Below are 24,730 nucleotides of genomic sequence, written 5' to 3'. Positions count from 1 at the left end.
GTTAATTGATCTAATTAGATAATGATTAGGGTTTAAGATTCACTTGTTAAAAAATAAGGGTAGAAATGGTCTAAAATTTAGAGGGCGGGGACTTAATTGGTACCAAAATTTAATGGAGGGTAAAAGTGGTATATTTCGAATAGTTTAAGGGTATTTTGGCTCTTTACTGATTCTTTACGATCTAGCCCCCCAAGTCTATTCTGCCCCTGATATATCGTTTTACTATTTTATCTACAACTTGGTTTATCTGTAATTTTATTGAAGTCTGAACCTAAACTTTATCAATTCCAGGCTTTCCGAACAATTCCGCCGCCTCCAATCATACAGATTTGTACCTTATTTCTGCTCCGTCGGTACGTTAATCTGAGGCTGTTGGTCTTATTGCGATCTCCTGTATGATCTCTGCGCTGCATAATTTTTCTTGCTGAAGGAAGAAAAACGACAGAAAGATTCAAAATTTTCTGTTGTAAGTCTGCTGATGCTCTCTCGCTCTCTCTTTCTCCTTGATTTTTTTAATGTTTTTGCTTCTGCTGTTTTTTCTTTTTTAATCCAAAATCAAGATGGGTCGAGTAAGGTTTTTTGGGATTAGGGCTCATAGGAGGTAAGACGGATTATAGAATTTATGGGTATTGGAAAACCTGACGGTTCAGACTTCAGATGGTGGCGTTTAGAACGTTTTACTGAGTTTCCTGTATACTAAAATAGAAAGAAGTTGGTTCCTGGAAAAGGTTCAACATAGAAATTAGGACTAGTGTTTTAAGTAGATGCAGTTACTCAGATACGTGTCCTACCTGTGCTGATAGGAGGTGACAGGTCACCGACGGGATAATTGAGGTGCACCGTGCACACAAGCTGGCTCGAGCATCACTATCCTAAAAAAAGAGAGAATTAGGATTAGTGCTGAGCTATACACCTACCGGTGGCGAAGCCTAAAATTTACACAAGAGTGTTCAAACTTGAAATTCCCTAACAAAGGGTGTTCAATATATGTTATACATTTCTAAAACCTAATATTATACCTATATATACAATGTAATTTTCGATAAAGGGTGGTCAATTGACCACCCTTAGCCCAACATAGCTTCGCCCATGACACCTAGCCCTAACTTATCTCGGAATGATATAGAGAGCTGCATATCAGGCTTTCAGAGTAGTAAAGTCCTAACTGACACTAAGAGATTTTTGACATCTTTCTTGCACCTTCTAGGTTTTGAAATATAAGAGTACTGTGCTTCTATTAGATTAAGATATTCATATGGCTTGAAATTGTTGTAATATTTGCTTACTGGGGAATGCTCAACCTTTTTTTGCATGTGTAGGGTTTCTGCAATTGGAATGAGTAATTGAAGTTCCCTATATTCTTTTGGTATTTTATCCGATTCTGGAAGTTGGCATTTTTTTTTCTTATGAAGTCAAGTCATTTTGACATTATATCATATTATCAGTGTATCCTTTTTGCTACAAGAATATTGATGTAAGATTTGTGAGATGATTACTCTTTAAGCTATAAGAGTTGATTAATACAACTGATGGTACTGACGTGCCTCCCGAAAAGAAAAAAAAACAAGAAAAGCATTACGGTATTTCCTGGCAATAGCATCAGGGTTATAGGAAGATATGAATCTAATTCGTTCATGTATTGTTAAGAAATAAAAAAAAAATTGGTTAGTATTATAGCCAAGTGTACTCAAACAGCGGGAAAAGAAGCACTTTTATTGCCTTCAAGCTTTCAGAATTTTGAATTTCTGCATTTGAAATTATTGTTTTGCTTTTGTAATTATTCTGCATCTACTTGATGCCTTTCAATGATATCTCTTTTACTTAATCCAAAAAACAAAAAATATTGAGCAAATATGGTAGATAATCAAGAAAGGTCCTGAGATTTCTTCTCCACCATTTTCTGTCATTCTTAAGGCACCATAATAAATCATTTAATGTAACTGCATGTGCCCCTAAAAAGTGATCAATCTTGTGATTCACATGTAACTAACGTAGTGAAGGAATGATGCTAACGAAACAAAAGGATGCATGTATCAATTGAATGGACACCTTGAGACCCATCAATTAACATAATGTGGTAACTAATAAAATGTTAATTTCCTAGACTATCATATAAAGGCACCATTATATGCGAGTCAAAATCCTTCTGTATATTTAACCTGTATTTAGACTTTTTTGCCTCTGCAATGAGTAAATAAATTTTCTCATTGTCCGATTATCCAGGAGTGCCTCCTTTTCAGGTGAAAAAAGAGTGAACTCCCTTTACATTTTTGGTTTTCTTTTTTAACCTTTTTTTTTGCTTTTGATAATTAGATTTTAACTTTCATTTATCTGTTTTTTGTTACATTCTGCAGTTGATTATGTGATTCTTCTGCAATCTATATATTACTTCATCATTTTTGGGTATCTTGTGATTGTTCAAGTCGCAATTCCCATCTCTTTTTTCTGACTCTGGCAGACATCTATTTTACCTATTTTGATGTTATTGATGCTTTGCATAATAAACTTTTACAACTTTATAAATTCCATTTCATCCTCCTTTTTAATAAAAACCAACCGTACTCTTCGTAGAAACTAGTAATTTCGGGGCCAAATGAAGAATGAATTAGCTAGGATCCGTGGTATTCCGACTCAAGTCATGACTCGAATAACTCTTTGATTTTGATGAAATCTCTTCCCTCTATCTTCTTGTTTTTAGTTGGCTTTGGTTCTTTGTCGATCTTGTATGTCTTTGGTAGTTTTATAGTTGGTTTTGTTCATTGACGTTTTTAATGATAGTTGTTCTGTTTCTCTGTGTAAAGCAGGCTAGGTGTTTCAAGTCTGGACGTTTGAACATGGCAGCTCTAAAGGACCTGCTTCCACCAGCAAAATCTACTAGCAGTACACACTATGATCATACAAGTGACCCGTGGTTCAAGAACAGATATACTGCAAGTGAGGCAGAGAAGACAGCAGTCATCAAGGCAAATCCTGTTCCTCCTTATCTGAAAAGAGCTGGCTTTAGGCCATCTAAGCTCGAGGATTTTGGAGATGGAGGTGCATTCCCTGAAATTCACTATGCTCAGTATCCACTGGATATGGGCAGAAAGAAGGATTGGAAACCTGGGGGGAAGACCTTGCCTGTTACAGTGGATGAGCATGGTGATGTGAGGTATGATGCGATTGTGAGGCAGAATGAGAATTCAAAAAAAATTGTTTATTCTCAGCATAAGGATCTTATCCCAAAGTTTGTGAAGGATGAGGATGACGAAGACATGGATGGGGAAGAGAAGCAGAAAATAATTGAGGAGACCACCCAGGAGACCAAGGCTGCTCTTGAGAAGATTGTAAATGTTCGGTTGAGTGCTGCACAGCCCAAAAATGTTCCTACACAATCTCAAGACTCCAAGTTTATTAAGTACAAGCCCTCTCAGCAGTCGGCAGCATTTAACTCAGGTGCAAAAGAGAGGATTATTAGGATGGTGGAGATGCCTGTGGACCCTATGGAGCCACCAAAGTTCAAACACAAGAGGGTTCCAAAGGCCTCTGGTTCTCCACCTGTGCCAGTAATGCATTCTCCACCTCGTCCTGTTACAGTGAAGGACCAGCAGGATTGGAAGATACCTCCGTGTATATCAAACTGGAAGAACCCCAAAGGTTACACAATTCCTCTCGATAAGCGTCTGGCTGCTGATGGTAGGGGACTTCAGGAGGTGCAGATCAATGACAACTTTGCAAAACTATCAGAGGCTCTATATGTAGCAGAGCAGAAGGCCAGAGAAGCCGTTGCAATGAGGTCAAAGGTCCAGAAAGAGATGATGATGAAAGAGAAGGAAAAGAAGGAGATGGAACTTCGTGAGTTGGCCCGCAAGGCAAGATCTGAGAGAACTGGTGTGGCACCTCCAGCTGCTGAGAGGGGAACCATGAATGATGATGATATGAGTGTGGATTATGAGCGTGCCAGAGATTTTCCTAAAGAGTCAAGAGAAGACAGGGAAGCGCGATCACAGAGGGAGAAGATACGGGAGGAGCGGCGTCGGGAGAGGGAGAGGGAGAGAAGGTTGGAGGCCAAAGATGCTGCAATGGGTAAGAAGAGCAAGATTACCAGAGACAGAGACCGTGATGTCAGTGAAAAAGTGGCTCTTGGGATGGCATCTACTGGCACATCAAGAGGGGAGGTTATGTATGATCAGAGATTATTCAACCAGGAGAAAGGGATGGATTCTGGATTTGCCACTGATGACGCTTACAACGTCTATGATAAGGGCCTGTTTACTGCTCAGCCTACACTTTCTACTCTATACAGACCGAAGAAGGATGCTGATTCTGAAATGTATGGAGGTGCAGATGAGCAGCTGGAGAAGATCATGAAAACAGAACGCTTTAAACCTGACAAGGCATTTGCAGGAACATCAGAGAGAGCTGCTCCAAGAGATGGACCTGTACAATTCGAGAAGGAGGTTGAGGAAGCAGATCCATTTGGTTTGGATCAGTTCTTGACAGAGGTTAAGAAGGGGAAGAAAGCAATGGCGAGTGTTGGTAGTGGAGGAACTATGAAGGCTAGTGCTGGTACCACACGAGATGGCTATGAAACATCTAGCAGAACTCGTATTGCTTTTGACAAGGGGCGTTAAAGTAGCCTTCAGGTAGCAGGAAGTGCTGGCTGTGGACCCATGTTGGCTGCATCTACTATGCATGGTGTTTCATTCTGTACTATTTGCCAAGTAATTTCTCTTTGCATGAAAAAAATAGTAATTGCTGTCTTCATGCTCTTGTAAAACATCTTCTTTGTTACCCGTTACTGTTTGGCTTTAATTTATTCAGAATAATTCGTGTCTATCTTTTCTGAGTTTGCAACACAAGTATATTGTTGCTTTCACTCTTTAAAATTTTCATCGCTCCACTAAAAGAAGCGCCTTTGACCAGTTAGATGATGCTTTAACGGTATTCTGGTTTCAACTTTCAACCCATGTAGTTTATTTTCTTCTGCTGTTAGTCTCTTGCTATTCTGTAATATCTTTTGGTGAAAGGATTTTGTGTTCTGTGGCAGTTGCTATGTGTGTAGCAATCTCCAATTGTTAATAACATCTCGCTACTTCATATTGATTAAGATGATAAAGTTGAGAATGTTTCTATGGCAGCTTATGAAAGTCCAAACTGGAGTTTGACATGGTATATGATAAATGGCTCCTGCAATAGGTCCTCTCACCAGTTGAAGAAAACCCCAACTGGTGCTAAGAACTTGTAAAGCTGGAGGAGAATGTACAAAAATTCTAAATTACTTCTTGGTTTTGTTGGTGTAGTAAGAATGCCACTGGATATGCTACTAATCTATCTTTTTATTAGAATAATGATGCATGTCTGAGAGGATTAGGATCAGAACTAAACTTCTTTTCATCCATTTTGACATCCTTTTGCTTGTAATTATATCTGCATGTAGGATTAATAGGAGCAGATCTCCCAAGACCCTTTTTAAAACTGTACATTTGAAGTTGATCTCCTAAATGGATTAAGTAGGAAAAACGAAGAAGAGAGAACCGGGTCCAAGGTTTACGAGATCTTTATTACACTTGAATATCCGAAATTTTTAGTCTGACCATGAGATATTAATTTGCACAATTTTTTTCTTCTTTTTGTTCCAGTTTATACAACGACTTAGGTGTTGAAAATTCACAAAATGAAACGTGAAAACATCATTTCCAATTTAGAGAAATTCGTGGTCCAACAACGATCAAATAAATATATTTAGAGATGTAAAATCAGTTAGCAGCGATGTCGGAATGATCAGAGGCGGATTCAGGATTTATATTCTGTGGACTCAACTTAAAAGGTTTTTAACATTGAATCCATTGTATTTTTAAAGTTATGGGTTCAAACCTACCATTTGTTGCAATTTTTAATGAATTTTTGCACATAAATTTATGCTCAACGGCAAAGTACTAAGTTAATATGAACCCGACGAATATACTCTACATCCGCCTCTGTGAATGATGGAGCAGCTGGAGCTCATGCCATAACACGTTTTACAATATCTCATTGTTTCTTACAATTGGGATCAATTGTGCAGAGAATCCACATCAAAACACATGTGCAAACACTTGAATCAATTTGCTGAATATTTGGAGTCCAAAACTAACGTAAAATTGGACTCAAATTTAGGTATTTTCCCTATTTTTTTTCAGCCTAATTTAGGTAAAATTGGAGGGGTTCGCAAATCGCAATTGCGACATCAGAGACCAGTTAATTGAGACTTAGACGCATTTTCAGCCATTTTTACAACCTTTTCAAAACCTAAACACCTTTGGGTGATTTTTCGAAGACAACTACTCTTCCAAATCATTTGTAAGTCAATTCTAACTCATTTCTTTCAATCTAATTCATCTTTTTACATGATATCAACTCAAAATCAAGGATTTTCATGGGGGAAATTGGGTGTTTTGGGTAGCACTTAGGATTTTCGAATTTTGGAGATTTGGACCTCGATTTGAGGTCCAATTTAAAAAAAAATTATATATTTGAGTTCGTGGGTGAATGGGTAATCGGATTTTGGTTCGAACCTCGGGTTTTGACCATGTGGGCCCGGGGTCGATTTTTGACTTTTTGGGAAAAACTTTAGAAAATCTATTTTCATGCATTAAAATTGATTCATTTAGCATTTATTGATATAGTTAAGTAACTTGTGGCTAGATGCAAGCGAATTAGTGGTGGAATCAAGAGGTAAAGCGGTAGTTGAGGCTTGAATTGTGTTTGTGGCATCGAGGTAAGTGTTTGATCTAACCTTAGCTTGAGGGATTAGGAGTCGTGTCTTATTTGCTACATGTTAGGTGTTGAGTACGACGTATAGGCATGGTGACGAGTATCTATACGTTGGTGTCAAGCATGCCCGTGAGTCTTATACTATGATTAATGTGACTCTGTTTTGTATTGTTCATCCCTTATGTGATGATTTATATTGTTGAACGAGGCTTGTGGAAGTAATATTGGTAATTGAACCTTGAAGAGCGTTGGCTCAAGTTGTAAAATGATTTGTGGAGGTATTATTGGCAATTGAACGTTATAGAGCATTGGCTCAAGTTGTGGATTGAGTTGTGAAGTAAATGGGGAAAAGAGAAGAGGTTTATGATATTGTCTCCCTTGCCGGGATGTTGTTGCTTTTAATGTTATCTCCCTTGCCGGGATGTTATTGCTTTTGATATTGTTTCCCTTGCCGGGATATGATTGTGGTACTATTGTTCACTTGCCGGGATTTTATTGTGATTCTATTGATTCCTTGCCCTTATTGCTTTGTGATTTTTGTTTGGGTGAGGAAGAGTGTTAAAGCACGAAGGGTGATGCCGTGCATGATATTTGTGAGAGAGTGTTAAAGCACGAAGGTGATGCCGTGCCGCACGACGTACAATTCCGTGCCTTTATATGAGTGATAATGCACGAAGGATCATTCCGTGCCATGATTATGTGAGGTAAAAGCACGAAGGGTGATGCCGTGCCGATTATATTGATTTTTGGTGAGGACGAGAGTAAAAGCACGAAGGGTGATGCCATGCCGATTATATTGATTTTTGGTGAGGACGAGAGTAAAAGCACGAAGGGTGATGCCGTGCACTTGTCTTTGATTTCCTGATTTCTATTGATAATTGAGTTATGATGTTCTTTACGTTTATTTATTGGTTCTCTGTGGTTACTTGATTTTATTGTGATGTTATTGATTCCCTTGCCCAAATTGCTTCGTGATTGTTGCTTGGGTGAGGAAGAGTGTAAAGCACGAAGGATGATGCCGTACATGATATTTGTGAGAGAGTGTAAAGCACGAAGGGTGATGCCGTGCACTTGTCTTTGATTTCCTGATCCTTGCTGATAATTTAGTTATAGTGTTCTTTACATTTATCTATTGGATTTCTGTTGTTACTTGATATTTCCCCGCATCATGTTTCCCCTTCCCGTCTTTAACTACTAGTCTCTGTCAATATTACCTGCTGTATGTGATATAACTGCACAGGTTTAATTGGTAGTCTTGTCCTAGCCTCGTCACTACTTCGCCGAGGTTAGGCTAGACACTTACCAGCACATGGGGTCGGTTGTGCTGATACTACACTCTGCACTCTTTTGTGCAGATCCTAGTACTGGAGCATACGAACCTTAGCTTTGGGTTGCTGCCTTCAGTCCATTTGGAGACCCGAGGTAGTCCTGCATGCGTCCGCAGGCCTTGGAATCTCCTTCTATCCTTTCATTCTGTTTCTTTTATGTATTTCAGAGACATCGTTGTATTTATCTTTCGGACCCTTATTTGTAGTATTCCTAGACAGTCTGTGAAATTGTGATACCAGTTCTGGGTAGTTTATGTTATGGATTGGTATTGGTATCATTATTAAAATATTACATTTCAATCTTCCGCTTATTAAATTCCGCTGTTTATATAATGTTGGTTCTTAATTGTTAAAGGATTAAAATGGGAAAAAGGTAAATAATACAAATGGTTGGCTTGCCTAGCTTTCACTAGTAGGCGCCATCACGACCCCCGAGGGTGGGAAATCTGGGTCGTGACAAGTTGGTATCACAGCTCTAGGTTACTTAGGTCTCACAATTCACGGACAAGCTTAGTAGAGTCTGAGGGATCGGTACGGAGACGTCTGTATTTATCCCCCAGAGGCTACAAAGTTAGGAAAAACTTCACATCTATTCTTTCCTGGCGTGCGACTTGATTTCTCAATGCCAATTGAACTTCTACTCTTGTTCTTTCGCGAATGGCGAGGTAACGTACCGCTTCTTCAGCCGAGCAGCAGCACAGACCGGTGATGGATCAGCTACGTCTTCGGAGGCTTTGTGGAGATTGGACAGGTTCACCAAGCTCTTCACTACCACTTATAGCGATGCATCTTCTGAGGATCCCCAGGATTATTTAGACAGTTGTCATGAGGTTCTCAGGAACATGGGAATAGTGGAGACCAATGGGGTCGACTTTGCTGCTTTTCGTTTGTCTGGATCTGCCAAGGCTTGGTGGAGAGATTATTGTTTGGCTAGACCAACTGGGTCACCAGCTCTGATTTGGGATCAGTTTTCTCAGCTATTCCTGGAGAAGTTTCTTCCCGTCACACAGAGGGAGAGCTATCGGAGGCAGTTTGAGCGTCTCCGGCAGGGTTCTATGACTGTTACTCAGTACGAGACTAGGTTTATTGATTTGGCCCGTCATGCTTTTCTTATACTTCCCCCTGAGAGAGAGAGAGAGAGAGATGTAGTTCAGAGTGGTGGGGCCCAGCCCCGATGTTATGCTCTTCCAGCAGGCCTGAGGCTGAGGCTTCCGATGCAGTTATCACAGGTACTGTTCTGGTTTGTAGTAGAGATGCTTCAGTTCTATTTGATCCTGGATCTACATACTCCTATGTGTCATCTTATGTTGCACCGTATCTGGTCATGCCTAGTGATTCCTTGAGTGCTCCTGTATATGTGTCTACACCGGTGGGTAATTCTATTGTGGTAGATCGTGCCATCATTCCTGTATAGTTGTGATTGGGGTTCTTGAGACTCGAGTAGATTTGTTACTTTTGGATATGGTTGATTTTGATGTCATATTGGGGATGGACTGGTTATCACCTTACCACGCTATCTTGGACTGTCATGCCAAGACTGTGACCTTAGCCCTGGCGAGGTTGCCTCGTTTAGAGTGGAGAGGGACTCCTGGTCATTCTACCCATCGTGTTATCTCATATATAAAGGCTCGACGTATGGTTGAGAAGGGGTGTTTAGCCTATTTGGCATATGTTCGTGATTCTAGTGCCGAGGTTCCTTCTATAGATTATGTGCCTGTTGTTCGTGAGTTTCCTGAGGTTTTCCCTTCAGACCTGCCGGGTAAGCCACCCGACAGGGATATTGACTTCTGCATTGATTTGGCTACGGGCACTCAGCCCATTTCTATTCTGCCGTATCTTATGGCCCCGCCTGAGTTGAAAGAATTAAAGGAGCAATTGCAAGACTTGCTTGATAAGGGCTTTATTAGGCCTAGTGTCTCGCCTTGGGGTGCGCCGGTGTTGTTTGTTAAGAAGAAGGACAGATCGATGAGGATGTGTATAGATTAGTGGCAGTTGAATAAGGTTACAATCAAGAATAAGTATCCATTGCCGAGGATTGATAATTTGTTTGATCAGCTTTAGGGTGCCAAGGTATTTTCAAAGATTGACTTGAGATCTGGCTACCATCAGTTGAGGATTAGGGCATTCGATGTCCCTAAGATAGCTTTCCGCACTCAGTACGGGCACTATGAGTTCTTGGTGATGTCATTCGGGTTGACAAATGCCCCAGCAGCATTCATGGATTTGATGAACCGAGTGTTCAGGCCTTATTTAGATTCCTTCGTGATTGTCTTCATTGACGATATTTTGATCTACTCCCGCAGCCGGGAGGAGCACGAGCAACATCTTTGAGTCGTTCGGATAGTCAGTTGTATGCTAAGTTTTCGAAGTGCGAGTTCTGGTTAAGTTCAGTTGCATTCTTGGGTCACGTTGTTTCAGCAGAGTGTGTTCAGGTGGATCTGAAGAAGATAGAGGCAGTCAAGAACTGGCCTCGACCCACATCAGCTACAGAGATCCGGAGTTTCTTGGGTTTGGCAGGCTATTTCCGTCGGTTTGTGGAGGAGTTTTCATCTATTGCAGCCCCGATGACCAGGTTGACCCAAAAGGGTGCCCAGTTCAGGTGGTCGAACGAATGTGAGGCGAGCTTTCAAAAGCTCAAGACAGCTTTGACTTCGACGCCAGTGTTGGTTTTTTCCACAGGTTCAGGGCCTTATACAGTTTATTGTGACGTATCTCGTATTGGACTTGGTGCGGTGTTGATGCATGATGGCAAGGTTATGCTCCGCGCCAGTTGAAGATTCATGAGAAGAATTATCCAGTTCATGATTTGGAGTTAGCAGCCATTGTTCACGCGCTGAAGATTTAGAGGCACTATTTATATGGAGTGTCATGTGAGGTGTCACGGATCACAAGAGTTTGCAATATTTGTTCAAGCAGAAGGAGCTAAACTTGAGGCAGAGAAGGTGGTTGGAGCTACTGAAAGACTATGATATCACCATCTTATATCATCCGGGGAAGGCCAATGTGGGGGCCGATGCTTTGAGTAGAAAGTCAGCCAGTATGGGTAGTCTTGCGTATATTCCGATCGGTAAGACGCCGCTTGCTACGTTGAGGCTTTGGCCAATCAGTTTGTGAGGTTGGATGTCTCTGAGCCCAGCCGCGTGTTAGCTTGCACAGTCGCTCGTTCTTCATTGTTGGAGCATATTCGATATCGGCAGTATGATGATCTCCATTTGTGTGTTCTTAGGGACATAGTGCGGCACGGAGGTGCCAAACAGGTTACAGTTGGAGATGATGGAGTTTTGAGGCTGCAGGGTCGAGTTTGTATGCCTAATGTGGATGGACTTCAAGAGTTGATTTTAGAGGAGGCCTATAGTTCCCAGTACTCTATTCATCCGGGCGCCGCCAAGATGTATCAGGATTTGCGGCAGCATTATTGGTGGAGGAGGATGAGGAAGGATATTGTTGCGTATGTGGCTCGGTGTTTGAATTGTCAGCAGGTAAAGTACGAGCATCAGAGACCTGGTGGTTTGTTTCAGAGGATTGAGCTTCCCGAATGGAAGTGGGAGTGTATCACTATGGACTTTGTTGTTGGACTCCCACGGACTCAGAGGAAGTTCGATGCAGTGTGGGTTATTGTTGATAGGCTGACCAAGTCAGCGCATTTCATTCCTGTGGCAGTCTCCTATTCTTCTGAGAGGTTAGCTGAGATCTATATCCAGGAGATTGTTTGTCTTCATGGTGTGCCCGTGTCTATCATTTCTGATCGAGGTAGGCAGTTTACCTCGCATTTTTGGTGAGAAGTTCAGCGTGAGTTGGGCACAAGGGTCGAGTTGAGCACAACATTTCATCCTCAGACGGACGGGCAGTCCGAGCATACTATTCAGATTTGGGAAGATATGCTCCGAGCTTGTGTTATTGACTTTGGAGGCTCGTGGGATCAGTTTTTACCTTTAGCGGAGTTCGACTACAACAACAGTTACCAGTCGAGCATTCAGATGGCTCCTTATGAGGCTTTATATGGTAGGCAGTGTCGGTCGCCGGTTGGGTGGTTTGAGCACGGAGAGGCTCAGTTGTTGGGTACGGATCTAGTATAGGATGCCTTGGACAAGGTCAGGATCATTCAGGATAGGCTTCGTACAGCTCAGTCCAGGCAAAAGAGTTATGCCGACCGTAAGGTTCGTGATGTGGCATTCATAGTCGGCGAGCGAGTGTTGCTTCAGGTGTCGCCTATGAAGGGCGTGATGAGATTTGGAAAGAAAGGCAAGCTTAGACCTAGGTTCATTGGCCCGTTTGAGATTCTTGATCGAGTGGGAGAGGTGGCTTACAGACTTGCTTTGCGGCCGAGTTTATCAGTCGTGCATCCAGTGTTTCATGTGTCCATGCTTCGGAAGTATCACGGCCATCCATCCCACGTGTTAGATTTCAGCACTATCCAGTTGGACAAGGACTTGTCCTATGAGGAGGAGCCGGTAGCTATTCTAGACCGGCAGGTTCGCAAGTTGTGATCAAAAAGTTTCCCTTCTGTTCGTGTTCAGTGGAGAGGTCAGCCTGCTAAGGCATCAACCTGGGAGTCTGATATACGGAGCCGATATCCCCATCTTTTCTCTGACTCAGGTACTTCCTTCGTATGTCCGTTCGAGGACGAACGGTTGTTTCCGAGGTGGAGAATGTTTTTAGAAATAAATTCTGTGTTCCGAGGCCTTAAAACCTCCTTTTTGTCTCACCTCAAATTGCGTGCTCAGTCCGGGCGTGTATCCGGAAAGTCATTATGTGAAAATCTGTGAAAAATGATGAATTTTGCTTTTAAAATGAATTTAGGTTGACTTCGGTCAACATTTTGGGTAAACGGACCCGGACCCGTGATTTGCGATGCCAGAGGGTCCGTAGGAAAATATAGAACTTGGGCGTATGCCCGGAATCGAATTTTGAGGTCCCAAGCCCGAGAAATGAATTTTTGAAGAAAATTGTTTAAGTGAAATTCTTAGAGATTTTGGGAACTTGAATGTAATTGAATTCGATGGTATCGGGCCCGTACTTTGATTTCGGAGCCCGGTACAGGTCTTATATGGTATTTATGTTGAGCCTGTAAAATTTAGTAAGAAACAGACTTGAAATGATGTGAATCGGACCTTCGGTTGTTAAAATTTGAACTTAATAGTTCATGAGATTTTTCTTTGATTTTGATGTTAAATTCATAGTTATTGATGTTATTTTGATGATTTGATGGCACGAGCAAGTCCGTGTGATATTTTTGGACTTGCGTGCATGTTTGGTTTGGAACCCCGAGGGCTCGGGTGAGTTTTGGATAGGCCACATAGTGGAATTTAGACTTAGGAAATTGCTGGTGTGTTGCAGGTTTGCAGGCTTCGCAATTGCGAAGCCAGGCTCGCCCGCAAATGCGAAATTTGTATCGCAAATGCGAAATTTGTATCGTTGCCTTGGTCGCAAATGCGACGTATTTATCGTAAATGCGAAGGGGACCGGATTCCTTCAGTGTCGCAAATGCGACAAAATCTTCGCATTTGCAATGTCATCAGTTTCTGAGGGGTCGCAATTGCGAACCCTGGTCGCAATTGCGACATCAGAGACCAGTTAGTTGAGACTTAGACGCATTTTCAGCCTTTTTTTTACAACATTTTTAAAACCTAAACACCTTTGGGCGATTTTCAAAGACAACTACTCTTCCAAATCATTTGTAAGTCAATTCTAACTCATTTCTTTCAATCTAATCTATCTTTTTACATGATTTCAACTCAAAATCAAGGGTCTTCATGGGGAAAATTGGGTATTTTGGGTAGAACTTAGGATTTTCGAATTTTGGAAATTTGGACCTCGTTTTGAGGTCCGATTTCAAAATAAATTATATATTTGAGTTCGTAGCTAATTTGATGAGAATTGTCCAATCTATGCATCTGACAGTGCAGCTGATAGCAACACCTAAGGAAGTCTATTGCCCAATAAAGGGGGTCTCTAAAACCCTAATATCGACCTTTCAAGAGTCGCCCAGCCACATTGGCTCTTCTCTCCCGGTAAGGGCGGCTTTATAAAATTAATGGCCTAAAGCAAAATTTAATAAGAGGCCTTATATTGTTCTTTACTTGAAATTCACATACAATATTTTAATGGACAGAAAGCCTTTAACTTTACATAACAATATTGTTATTTATATTATAGAGGTTAATTTAAATAACTAAGATGTTAGACATTTATTTACAATATATTATCTTTGATAGTATTATAAAAATTATATTTATTAAAATGAAGATTCAAGTAGTTTGATTCAAATATTCTAAAATATTTTATTGTTTATGAGTAGACACTCTTTATTTCTTCTTTTTTAACAGAATTTTTGTACTTTTAAATTTTTTCTGTAACTTTAATATTATCTATATTTAAATAAAATTATAAAATCCACTCCCCAAATCAGGGCTTTATTAGCCTCCCCCTTGACCCACCTATCCATTTGTAACGTTCTCAGTCAAATTTTATAGAGTCTAAATTAAGACAACCATCACAAAGAATATTGTGAATGTATCATCCATTTACCAAATGTGAATAAAGCTGATTGAACATAATATTCGTGGGGCAGTGCTTTTAACGAAACTGGTAGCCTAAAATCAAAATATACTAAAAGACACTTAAACTTCTTTCGTAAAATTTATATAATAATGAGATATAAAAAAAAATGACTTTGATCTAGTGGTGAGAGCACATCATGGTATTGAAGTCTCCCGTATACAAAAATATAATATTAAGTGAAAATAAAAATGGGGTGAGCCCATTATTAATCGAGTTTTGATTTGAACCTTGTGGTACTTGCCTCGGGAATTTCTTAGTTAAAAAAAGAAATTCACTAAAGAACTTGCTTATGATGTATGGATTATTCAAATATGACAAAAACTGATAACTAATTTAGAGTATCTAAGTTGAAATTAAAAAACAAAAATAGAAAAGAGACTATACATAGAGGAATAAGAATGAGAGAGTAAATATATTATTTAATTCAATGATAATTTTTTGGCAAAATATATACTTTACCCATCGACCTTGTACTCAAATTCCTCTTACACACTTGTTAAACACGGAAATAGTATTACACACCAAAACTTTTAAAAGTGTGTCAACTACACACTTCTTTTGCCATGTGTCGTGTATTACACATAAAAGAGGCGCGTGAAAACTAAAAAATTCACATGAAATTAAGTGTTTTTTTCTCTCCTTTTTTTTTTTAACTATTTCCTTTTCAAATTAAAGAAAAAAAATATAACTCATGTCTTTTTCCCCAACCCTAAACCCTAGTGTTTCTTCCCCCCCCCCCCCTCCCCCCTCCCGTTTCGTCTTCTTCCCCAACCATCATCCTAGTTTTATCTACCCCTATGCTTCTCTCTCCAACCCATGACTAAGAAGAAGAAAAAANTGTTGAGTAAAAATTTAATTAGGTAATTAATTTTGATAAAATTCAAAAAACACCATTAACAAGTTTGACGCTTTTGGTTTGAGCTTGAATTTGAAATTTGTATAAGGATTTGTGATGGATGTTGTTAAAACTTGTTAAAAATCGGCAAAATATTGAATCTATAGTTAAGAAAGAAGGTTTTTGTGATGAAAGGGCTTGTAGTAGTATGGTGGTGGTGGTGGAGAAGATGATGGAGTGGGAAGATGAGGAGGGGGGGGGGAGGGTTTCTTTTCTGTATTTTTTTTCTTTGGGAAGATGAGAAGAGTGGAGTTTTTTTTGGGGGGGGGGGGGCAAAGTTTTGTTTCAGTTTTTTTTCCGATTTGACACTTGTCAGATGTTGATTGGCGTGTGTAAGAGCAATCTTTAAGCAGAAATGGTCAAACACTAAAGTGGTGTGTAATTGAAACACCTTTAAAAGTTTTGGTGTATAATATTATTCCCGTACTTAAGAGGTGTGTAAGAGAGATTTGGGGACACGGTCAATGGGTAAAGTACGTATTATGCCTAAATTTTTTTTATCTAATTAACTCACTCAATCCACTTATATCAAGTTTTCTTAAAAAATAAGTTGTTTAATAAAAATAAGTTATAGAGAGGTTTGACTGTATTAAGTGAAAATAAAATTGGGTGAGCCCATTATTGGCATTTGCCTCGAGAATTTCTTAGTTAAAAAAGATATAGACAAAAGAACTTATGATGTATGTCATTCAAATATGACAAAAACGAAAAGCTAATTTAGAGTATCTGAGTAGAAATTAAAAAATAAAAATATAAAATATATAGAAGAATAAATAGAATTGATGAGAAAGTAAATATATTATATAATTTAATGATAATTTTTTTATTTAATTAACTCACTCAATACTACTTTTATCAAATTTTTTAAAAAATTTGAAACATGAAATCTTTTATTAATATATATATATATATATATATATATATATATACACACACACATGTATAGAGAGAGAGAGTATATTTAAGGCAAGGGCTTCACCTGCCTTAACCTGGAATACAATGAGATAGTGAATACAATGAAATACATGGAATACAACGAGATACATTGAAATACAATGGAAAAAAAGACAATGAATACAATGAAATACATGACAATGAATACAATGAAATACATGGAATACAGCGAGATACATTGAAATACAATTAAAAAAAAGATAACGAATACAATAAAATACAGCGAGATACATTGAAATACATTGAAATATATTAACAGAAAATTCAAGTTGCTCAGCCCCAAGCTCCGTCGTCTTTGATCAATAACAACCCTAATGTCGTCTCGTCGAGAGGGCCATGATTCTGACTCGAAACGCCCTTGTTCCTATTACCATTATACCCTCACGTGCACTTCAAAAAACCTATTCTTTACAATTGAAGCCGTCAGAGCCACCGTCACCAGTCCACAGTCTCGACGGCGTTTACAAGCACTATGGGCGTCGGCGTTGAGGTTAAAGCAGCATTAGCATCCAGTCCTCGCTCGCCGTCACTGTTGCCTCCGGTTGCCGTTGTTACGCCCAGAAAATTTCTACATCGGAACTCTAATTCTGATGCTTTGCTGGAGAGTTCTGGTAGTAAGATGAAGGTAGAAGATGAGAGAGAGAGAGAGAGAGAGAGAGAGAGAGAGAGAGAGAGAGAGAGGGAGAATAGATATGGGGTAGGGGCTACGAGAAATTTGAGGGTATATGAGAAATTTGAGTGGAGAGAAAAATACTACAAAGTTTATTTTATGGCTTAAGGGTAGTTTATGACCATAAATAGATATTTGGCTATAAAAAATCAAAAAGTAGCTATGGAATATAATTTTTAGAAGGGTATTTATTTAAAATAAATAAGGTTCATGTCACGACCCAAAATCCACTAAGGGTCGTGATGGCGCCGGACACCGTTATCAGGCAAGCCAACTAAATTATCAATTAAACTCTCTTTTAATACCTTTGAAAATCTAGGATTTTTCCATACATTTTTCATAAATAAAACAAATCTCTGTTTCAGTTCAATAAAAATAATAACTATTAGTACACATCTTTCGAAAAACCATCCCAGAACCCGATGTCACAAGTGCATGAGCAACTAATGATAAGGAAAATAAAATACAATATATGTCCGAAATACAGTGGACAGGGAATGAATAAATAAAGTACTGGAAGGTACTACACTAGCTGTGGGTCGCCTCGAACAATGCAGCTCCTCTAGTCCCCAGATCATCCGTGCCGCTATCTAATGTAGAATATACCTGTGCAACAAAAATGCACAGAAGTGTAGTATGAGTACGTAATCAACGTGTACTCAGTGAGTATCCCGCCTAACCTCGAAGGGGTAGAGACGAGATGGTCAACCTGGACACTCACTATGGACATACACTAATGTGTGAGGAAATCATGGATCATATATATACAGTTTTGACTCACAAAGCTGTAAAGCAAGTAAACACCTTTTATCAATTAACAAGGATTTTCATGTTTTACTCTTCTTTATTTATCAGTTTACATCAAGCCATGAAAGGCACTATCTTCATTTAAAATTCTCATACGTCAATATACACAAATACCATGCGCAAATCATCCCGAGGCGACGACCCGCTCCAACAGGAAAGAAATGTGCACTTGCCGAGGGTCGACGGCGCGCCTATAGATGCATCTATTAATCTGCCGAGGCGTTCGTCCCGTTCCAAAATAAACACACACAGACAGACAGTCAGTCAAGAAGTCAACATGGAGCAATTATCCAAGAAAGGCCAACTCTCTTTAAATAATCTGAGGAAGCGAAGTTTAAGTCTTTTTAGAAATCCATTTATAAATTTAATGTGATTTTAAGCAATTCAAACCCTCAAAGGGTTCACAATTAATCCAAATATAACATGCTCAATCAATCAAGTAAGAACTTATCAGGGAGTGTTTATCGATATATATATCAATTCCTCTTTTAACAAAATTTTACAAGTAAGGTTAAATCTCTTTAGAAATTCATTTACAAATTCCATGTGACACAAGCAATTTGAGTTATCCAAGAATTTACAATTAATTCAAGTATTCATGCTTTTGGGTCCTAGACTACCCGGACAATAGCATAATAGTAGCTACGCACGGACTCTCATCACCTTGTGCATACGTAGCCCCCACAATTAGGAGCACATAACCAATTTAACTCACCTATGGGGTAAATTCCCCCTCACAAGATTAGAAAGGAGACTCACCTCGCTCCGAAGATCCATAACCGGCATTCTACATTCCTCCGAAGGTTGAACCGACGCACAATGCACCAAAACTAGCCAATTAACGACAAACTAATGAGAACTTACTCAAATACTTATTAACAACTCAAATTATACAATTCCCAACTCCGCTTAGTGAAATGACCAAAATGCCCTCCGGCCTACGTGCCCGGAATCCAAAATTTTTCGAAGATAAAGTTTACCCATGGCTTCACTAGCTCAAATATACAATTCACTCCTAATTCCATGCTCAAATTCGTGGCTAAATTCCAAGAATACCATTTTCTAGGTTTCCACCAAAAACCTCCATTTTTACACTAATTTTCATGCCTAAATCCCTACATAATCTATGTATTTAACTCAAAAGTGGGTGGGAATCACTTACCTTAGCATAGCCGACGAAAATCCCTCTTTGAAGCTCTCCAACAATCGCCCCAAGCCATGAAAAATGAGAGAAATGAACTCCCAATCGCGATTTAAAACAAGCTTCTGCCTTCAGACATTTCCGCTTCTGCGAAAATATTCCCGCTGATGCGATTCCGCTTTAGCGGAAAACCAGCCGCTTCTGCGGCTCCCTCTCTTTTCGCTTCTGCGGTCTTCCCTCCGCAGATGCGGTCCCGCTTCTGCGGATCCTTGACCGCATCTGCGGTCTCCAAGCCTTGACCATAAACCGCTCCTGCGGCTCCCATTCCGCTTCTGCGGGGCCGCTTCTGCGGTCCCTTTTCCGCAGAAGCGGAAATACCAGCAACCAGCAAACCTCAACATTTTTCTCAAATCCATTTTCGATCCGTTAATCACCCGGAATTCACCCGAGGCCCCTGGGAACCCAACCAAACATACCAACCAATCCCAAAACACATTACGGACTTGCTCGAGGCTTCAAATCATATCAAACAACGCTAAAATCACGAATTACACCCCAATTCAATCTTTATAAACTTTGAACTTTCCAACTTCTACTTTCGATGTTTAAACCTATCAAATCACGTCCGATTGACCTCAAATTTTGCACACAAGTCATATTTGACATTACGGACCTACCCCAACTTCCGGAATCGGATTCCGACCCCGATATCAAAAAGTCAACCTCCGGTCAAACTTCTCAAAAACCTTCAAATTTCTATCTTTAGCCAAATGGCTCCAAAATGACCTACGGACCTCCGAATTCACTTCCGATCGCGCTCCCAACTCCAGAATCACCATACGGAGCTATACGCAGTCTCGGAATCCCAAACGGACGTTGATAACATTAAAATGCACTTCCAACCAAACTTATGAAATTTCTTCTAAAATGCTAACTTCCACAATAGGCGCCAAAACGCTCCCGGGTTATCCAAAACCTGAACCGAGCATATGCCCAAGTCCGAAATCATCATACGAACCTGCTGGAGCCTTCAGATCCTGATTCCGAGGTCGTTTACTCAAAAATCCAATCCTAGTTCATTCTTTCAACTTTAAGCTTCCCAAATGAGAATTTTCTTCCCAATTGAACTCTGAACTTCCCGGAACTTAATTCCGACCACGCGTACAAGTCATAATACCTGAAATGAAGTTGTTCATGGCCTCCGACTGCTGAACGGAGCGTTAGAACTCAAAACGACCGGTCGGGTCGTTACATTCTCTCCCACTTAAACAAACGTTCGTCCTCGAACGTGCTGAGAACTATACTGGAGTAGTCTGAAATCACTGGTTAACTTCCCATGCATCTTCCCGTGCTACCACAACTCAGTTGAGTACATTAGCTCGATCAATTATGAAGATATCCTCTTTTATTCAAGCAGATATGCCTTAAAGCCCAATTCCAACATCCGGAATTCTATGCTCGACCTGTTTCTAACATAAGGTCACCATTTCAACCACCACACATTGTACCCAATCATGGCTGCATAACTTTGCTTAATTCATACACTGCATCACTTTACTCACTGGACCACAATAACATTGTCTGTTCAACTTAGTTGCAATTCCACGAATCTGGTACTCCCATTGCACCCCATAGCATACACAGGTCTTACTCCAACTCTTACAACACCGTCACAACAGAAGAGATGTGAAGAAATTCATAATCATTGCCGAGTCAACCAATCATTGAGTCTATACTTCTGACAAGAAACATTACCATATTCTGAATCAAGTGGAGATCTTGCTCCTTAACATACTCTATATAGTCGGATTGCACTGATCCTGAATCCAATGGGCTCATCTCACCCAGTACGAACTGCTCAGGCAATAAGCCGCCCCGGACATAATCAAAAGTCTCATGTGATACCACAATGTGCCAATAAGCTACCAATTTAAAATGTGATACGAAAAGAAAAATAAACTCTGAAAAGAATTATCTAACTCCCGTACTAATACGGATTTTCCTTAGAAAATAGGAAACAGAACACAGTAAACAGGTATGGGGAACCGTACTGAACATTACGCTGTTGCGGCGCGCAACCCGATCCGAACAACATAACCATGGCGGCGTGCCAACCGATCCATACGTAGAAATCACATAAGGAGATATACATCAAGCTAAATTTGCTCATTATACAACATACCGAATATAGGTCATAAGCACGCTAAGTGCATACTACCATCCCTGAGGGAACATATGGCGTCATAAGCCACAAAACTCAAACACAACTGAGGTGCGATACAAGACCTAAGTCTCAAGAGCCATCCTGCTCACATAACATTATCGCCACGCGGAACCTTAACACATAAGAATTTACCAAGCCGTCTCACAACTCATACGGCGCAATACATCATTTCATGAAATATATCTGCCAATGAAATAACACTTTGACTACTCCCACATAAGGGGCGCGTTACTGAAATGAACACAACTAGCCTGACATAGGGCCCAAATTCACATTTACACCCATCCACCGACCTCAAGTCGATCCTGAACACATCAAACTAAGCCAATAACTCTTCAAAGGCCCATATTACTTTTCCTCTTCTCATAACACACTAGGACAACCATCGTAACTGGAGCAAACCTCCACAGTCCATAACCCAATAAACAGAGTGCCCTCCAGGCATAAATTCTCAAATTAATTATATTACCACAATCCTCATACTCGATCTGGATCTTAAATCAGTCAAGTGACCGCGCCACATTTTATGAAACCTTCCTGTGGGACACTCCCCCACAATCTACCATAACAATTTACTGGGTCCTACCTCCAACCCACCGACCGCACTAACGCTGAAAAGCGATCAAGAATCATTAACCATGATACAAACCCCCTTTACTAAGCACCAATCTCAGGTGATGCTGAAGATAATGCCAACTTACCTTAAACACCGAAGCTCCCTTCCTGCTCATCCGAGCCCGAGACCTCCTTACCAGCACCAAGCTGCAACTTTGATCCTCACTTCGAATTCCCATGCTACTCACTGCACCAATGTGCAACATACGATAGAACACGATTTTAACATTAACATTTTAACACTTCATCATATAAGAACCTTCTACTTAACTCACTTCTGGAGTACCATAGTAGCACACAGGCGAATTTTTCATAACCGTAGAATATGCAAATCTCTAAGTAGTGGTCTAAGCCACCATAGCCCCTTCCAGAATCTGCTTCCACATGACAAGCCATAACAATAGAAGGCTTCTGAATAACATCAATTGCGGCGGCTGACAAGCCTGATACATACCATCACAAATCACTTACATGACTCGATCACACTGCAAAAACTGACTGCCAACACCCATATGCCAAATTCAACTATGGCCAATCAACTACCTTCTTCCAATCTATCCTTGATTGCCTTAAAGACATTACTGATTCCTGCCAACACATAACATACTCTTTTTGCACTCATCTTGAGCGACCTCGAATCACGAGACCATGCTGTCTCAAATTCTACGAACCGTTTCATATCTCTCAAATGTTACATCTCAAGTTAAAATATCATAGAACGTTCTGAGTCTCTATTCGTAAGCTGCTGCATAAGCTTGATTCTCAACTGCACCTACAGGCTCGAAATCATTAAACATCCTACTTCATCTTTTGAATTTTCACTGGGACCGCTGCTGAGAGCCACCCGTTCTGACTTGGTCCCGAATATAATCAACTCCATAGTTCTCATAACACATGAATACCCTCTCGACGAGGCACCCGGCGGAATCACTTCCTTTGAAACCTTCATTTACACAAGGCATAAACCCTGAATCCTTTCTCAGATCTGATCATGAGCCAATAAGGCCAACCATGACACACCTTCAACAATCCCCTTGCTCAATTCATCTCTTATGTTCTTTCCCGTAGCTGAAATAGCCCATCAACATGCTTAATATCCGGAAACCTTGCAAGTAATCAGCTCTGCAACCCCATCACAAGCGGTGGGGCTCTCCCACTTAGCTTGAAGCCAAAATTTCACTAATCTGGAACTCACTCGTCCTTTTATTCCTTATTGACATAACCTTGAACAATCAACCGCCAACATTCTTGAGATCTCTCTGCAAAACCCCCTTCTTATACTCTAAATCATCTGCCACACTTGCACGATCGATCCTTCCGCTACATCCCGATAATATTCTTCTTAGAAGCCTCGCCAACTACGCGACTGCTAATCTGCTCACTTGGACAACCCGCCTATAAAAGGCTCTCCCCGGCATCTTCCAACACTGCTGCACAGGGTATAATTACTACGACATCAATGACCCTTCTTGAGTCTGAGCTCTCACTCCAGTTGCACAGGTCCATTTTACCCCTTGTGGACATCATTGAAATGTGCGACAACATCCTCCCAATTCAAAGCCATGCTGCATCCTTCTTTATTTAAGCGGCTCATTCCCGTTATAATAAACCTCCGGCCGCACAAGAACCCCCTGCTTCAAATTGAATCCGTAGACCCAATCACCAATTACTAATATTATCAAATCACTCCAAACTCTCCTTAAGGCACGTGGTCCTTCCACTGCAAGCCCATATGTATCTCCGCCACTCTCCCACTTTGGCGGAACTTATCCTCTTAATTGATTACTCATCTCTTGCTTCATATACCTGGCCTTTTTAGCCATTTAAAACTCCGCCTGACACTTCTCGCGTGCCTTTCTCATCTTTTGCTGCTCGGTTGTTGCCTTAATAAAATTTACCTTCATAGAATTTAAATCCTCAATTTGCTACTAACTCCAAAACCTTTTCGAAGGTCATCTTTCTCGAACCGTCAACAATAGAAATACTGATTCAATCCTGAACCACCGCATCCTGCGATAACTGATAGTTGCATCTTTAATAGTATTTCACAATATCCCGCCATAAGGCGAATTGTAGCAGATTATAACATCGACAAACTTAGAGCGTTTAATTAGGGCAACAACACCCTAACATAGAAGAAAAAGTCCACCACGTTTGCAATTAACCTCATTACTCCCACCAGTCCATATCTGACCCTTCTTAGTTCGATTGCATTTCCCCCTTCCGGGAATAAAATATTGAATCTCTTGATTATGCACTGAGTAAACCTCCCTTAAAATCATTCACTGCATTGACACGCGGGCAACACTTTACCATTATATCACTACTGCAGAATAGTCTTTCATAAGCATTGCGGCAACTTGTGCCTAGCCTCAAAGCCCTTGAAATTACCGCTACTGGGCTGAAACAATAAAATATTCCTTCATAAGGCGACGACAATAATCTGATCAGCTATACCGGGAGAAACACCCCGTATCACATCTGTAGTACCATTACGGCTCTTCAATTTTCAATTTATAACAAGCGCTCGCGTCGCGTAAGATTGAGTGGGAAGGAATCAAAGGCATAAGCCTCAAAGGAATCGAACCGCACGGTAAGGAAACAAGAAGGGAAGTACTCCTAACAGTCCTGCAACCTCCCGAGGATAAGTACAGACGTCTCCGTACCGATCCGCGAGACTCTACTAGACTTGCTCATGACTCGTGAGACCGACGGGAACCTAGTGCTCTGATACCATGTTGTCACGACCCAAAATCCACTAAGGGTCGTGATGGCGCCGGACACCGTTATCAGGCAAGCC

The 24,730-nt window shown here is 40.5% G+C and overlaps 1 protein-coding gene across 3 annotated transcripts; it reads left to right on the top strand.

The window, feature by feature from the left end:
• On the top strand, positions 247–4,908 carry LOC109229537 (SNW/SKI-interacting protein-like). 3 transcript variants are annotated; one of them, XM_019395011.1, is made up of 3 exons: positions 262–466; positions 1,320–1,366; positions 2,805–4,908. In XM_019395011.1, the coding sequence occupies exon 3, from the start codon at positions 2,835–2,837 to the stop codon at positions 4,611–4,613; it is 1,779 nt and encodes a 592-aa protein (XP_019250556.1). In that variant the 5' UTR covers positions 262–466; positions 1,320–1,366; positions 2,805–2,834; the 3' UTR covers positions 4,614–4,908. The 3 variants fall into 3 exon arrangements, with proteins under 3 accessions (XP_019250554.1, XP_019250556.1, XP_019250555.1); XM_019395009.1 differs by lacking the exon at positions 1,320–1,366 and having other exon boundaries at positions 247–466; XM_019395010.1 differs by lacking the exon at positions 1,320–1,366 and having other exon boundaries at positions 2,802–4,908.

Source organism: Nicotiana attenuata, chromosome 7 (assembly GCF_001879085.1).
Source record: "Nicotiana attenuata strain UT chromosome 7, NIATTr2, whole genome shotgun sequence".
Taxonomy (NCBI): domain Eukaryota; kingdom Viridiplantae; phylum Streptophyta; class Magnoliopsida; order Solanales; family Solanaceae; genus Nicotiana; species Nicotiana attenuata.
This window is presented reverse-complemented; position numbering and strand designations above follow the sequence as displayed.

Coding starts and splice junctions, on each gene's coding strand:
- LOC109229537 (XM_019395009.1), top strand. CDS start 2,835: ATGGCAGCTCTAAAGGACCTGCTTCCACCAGCAAAATCTACTAGCAGT.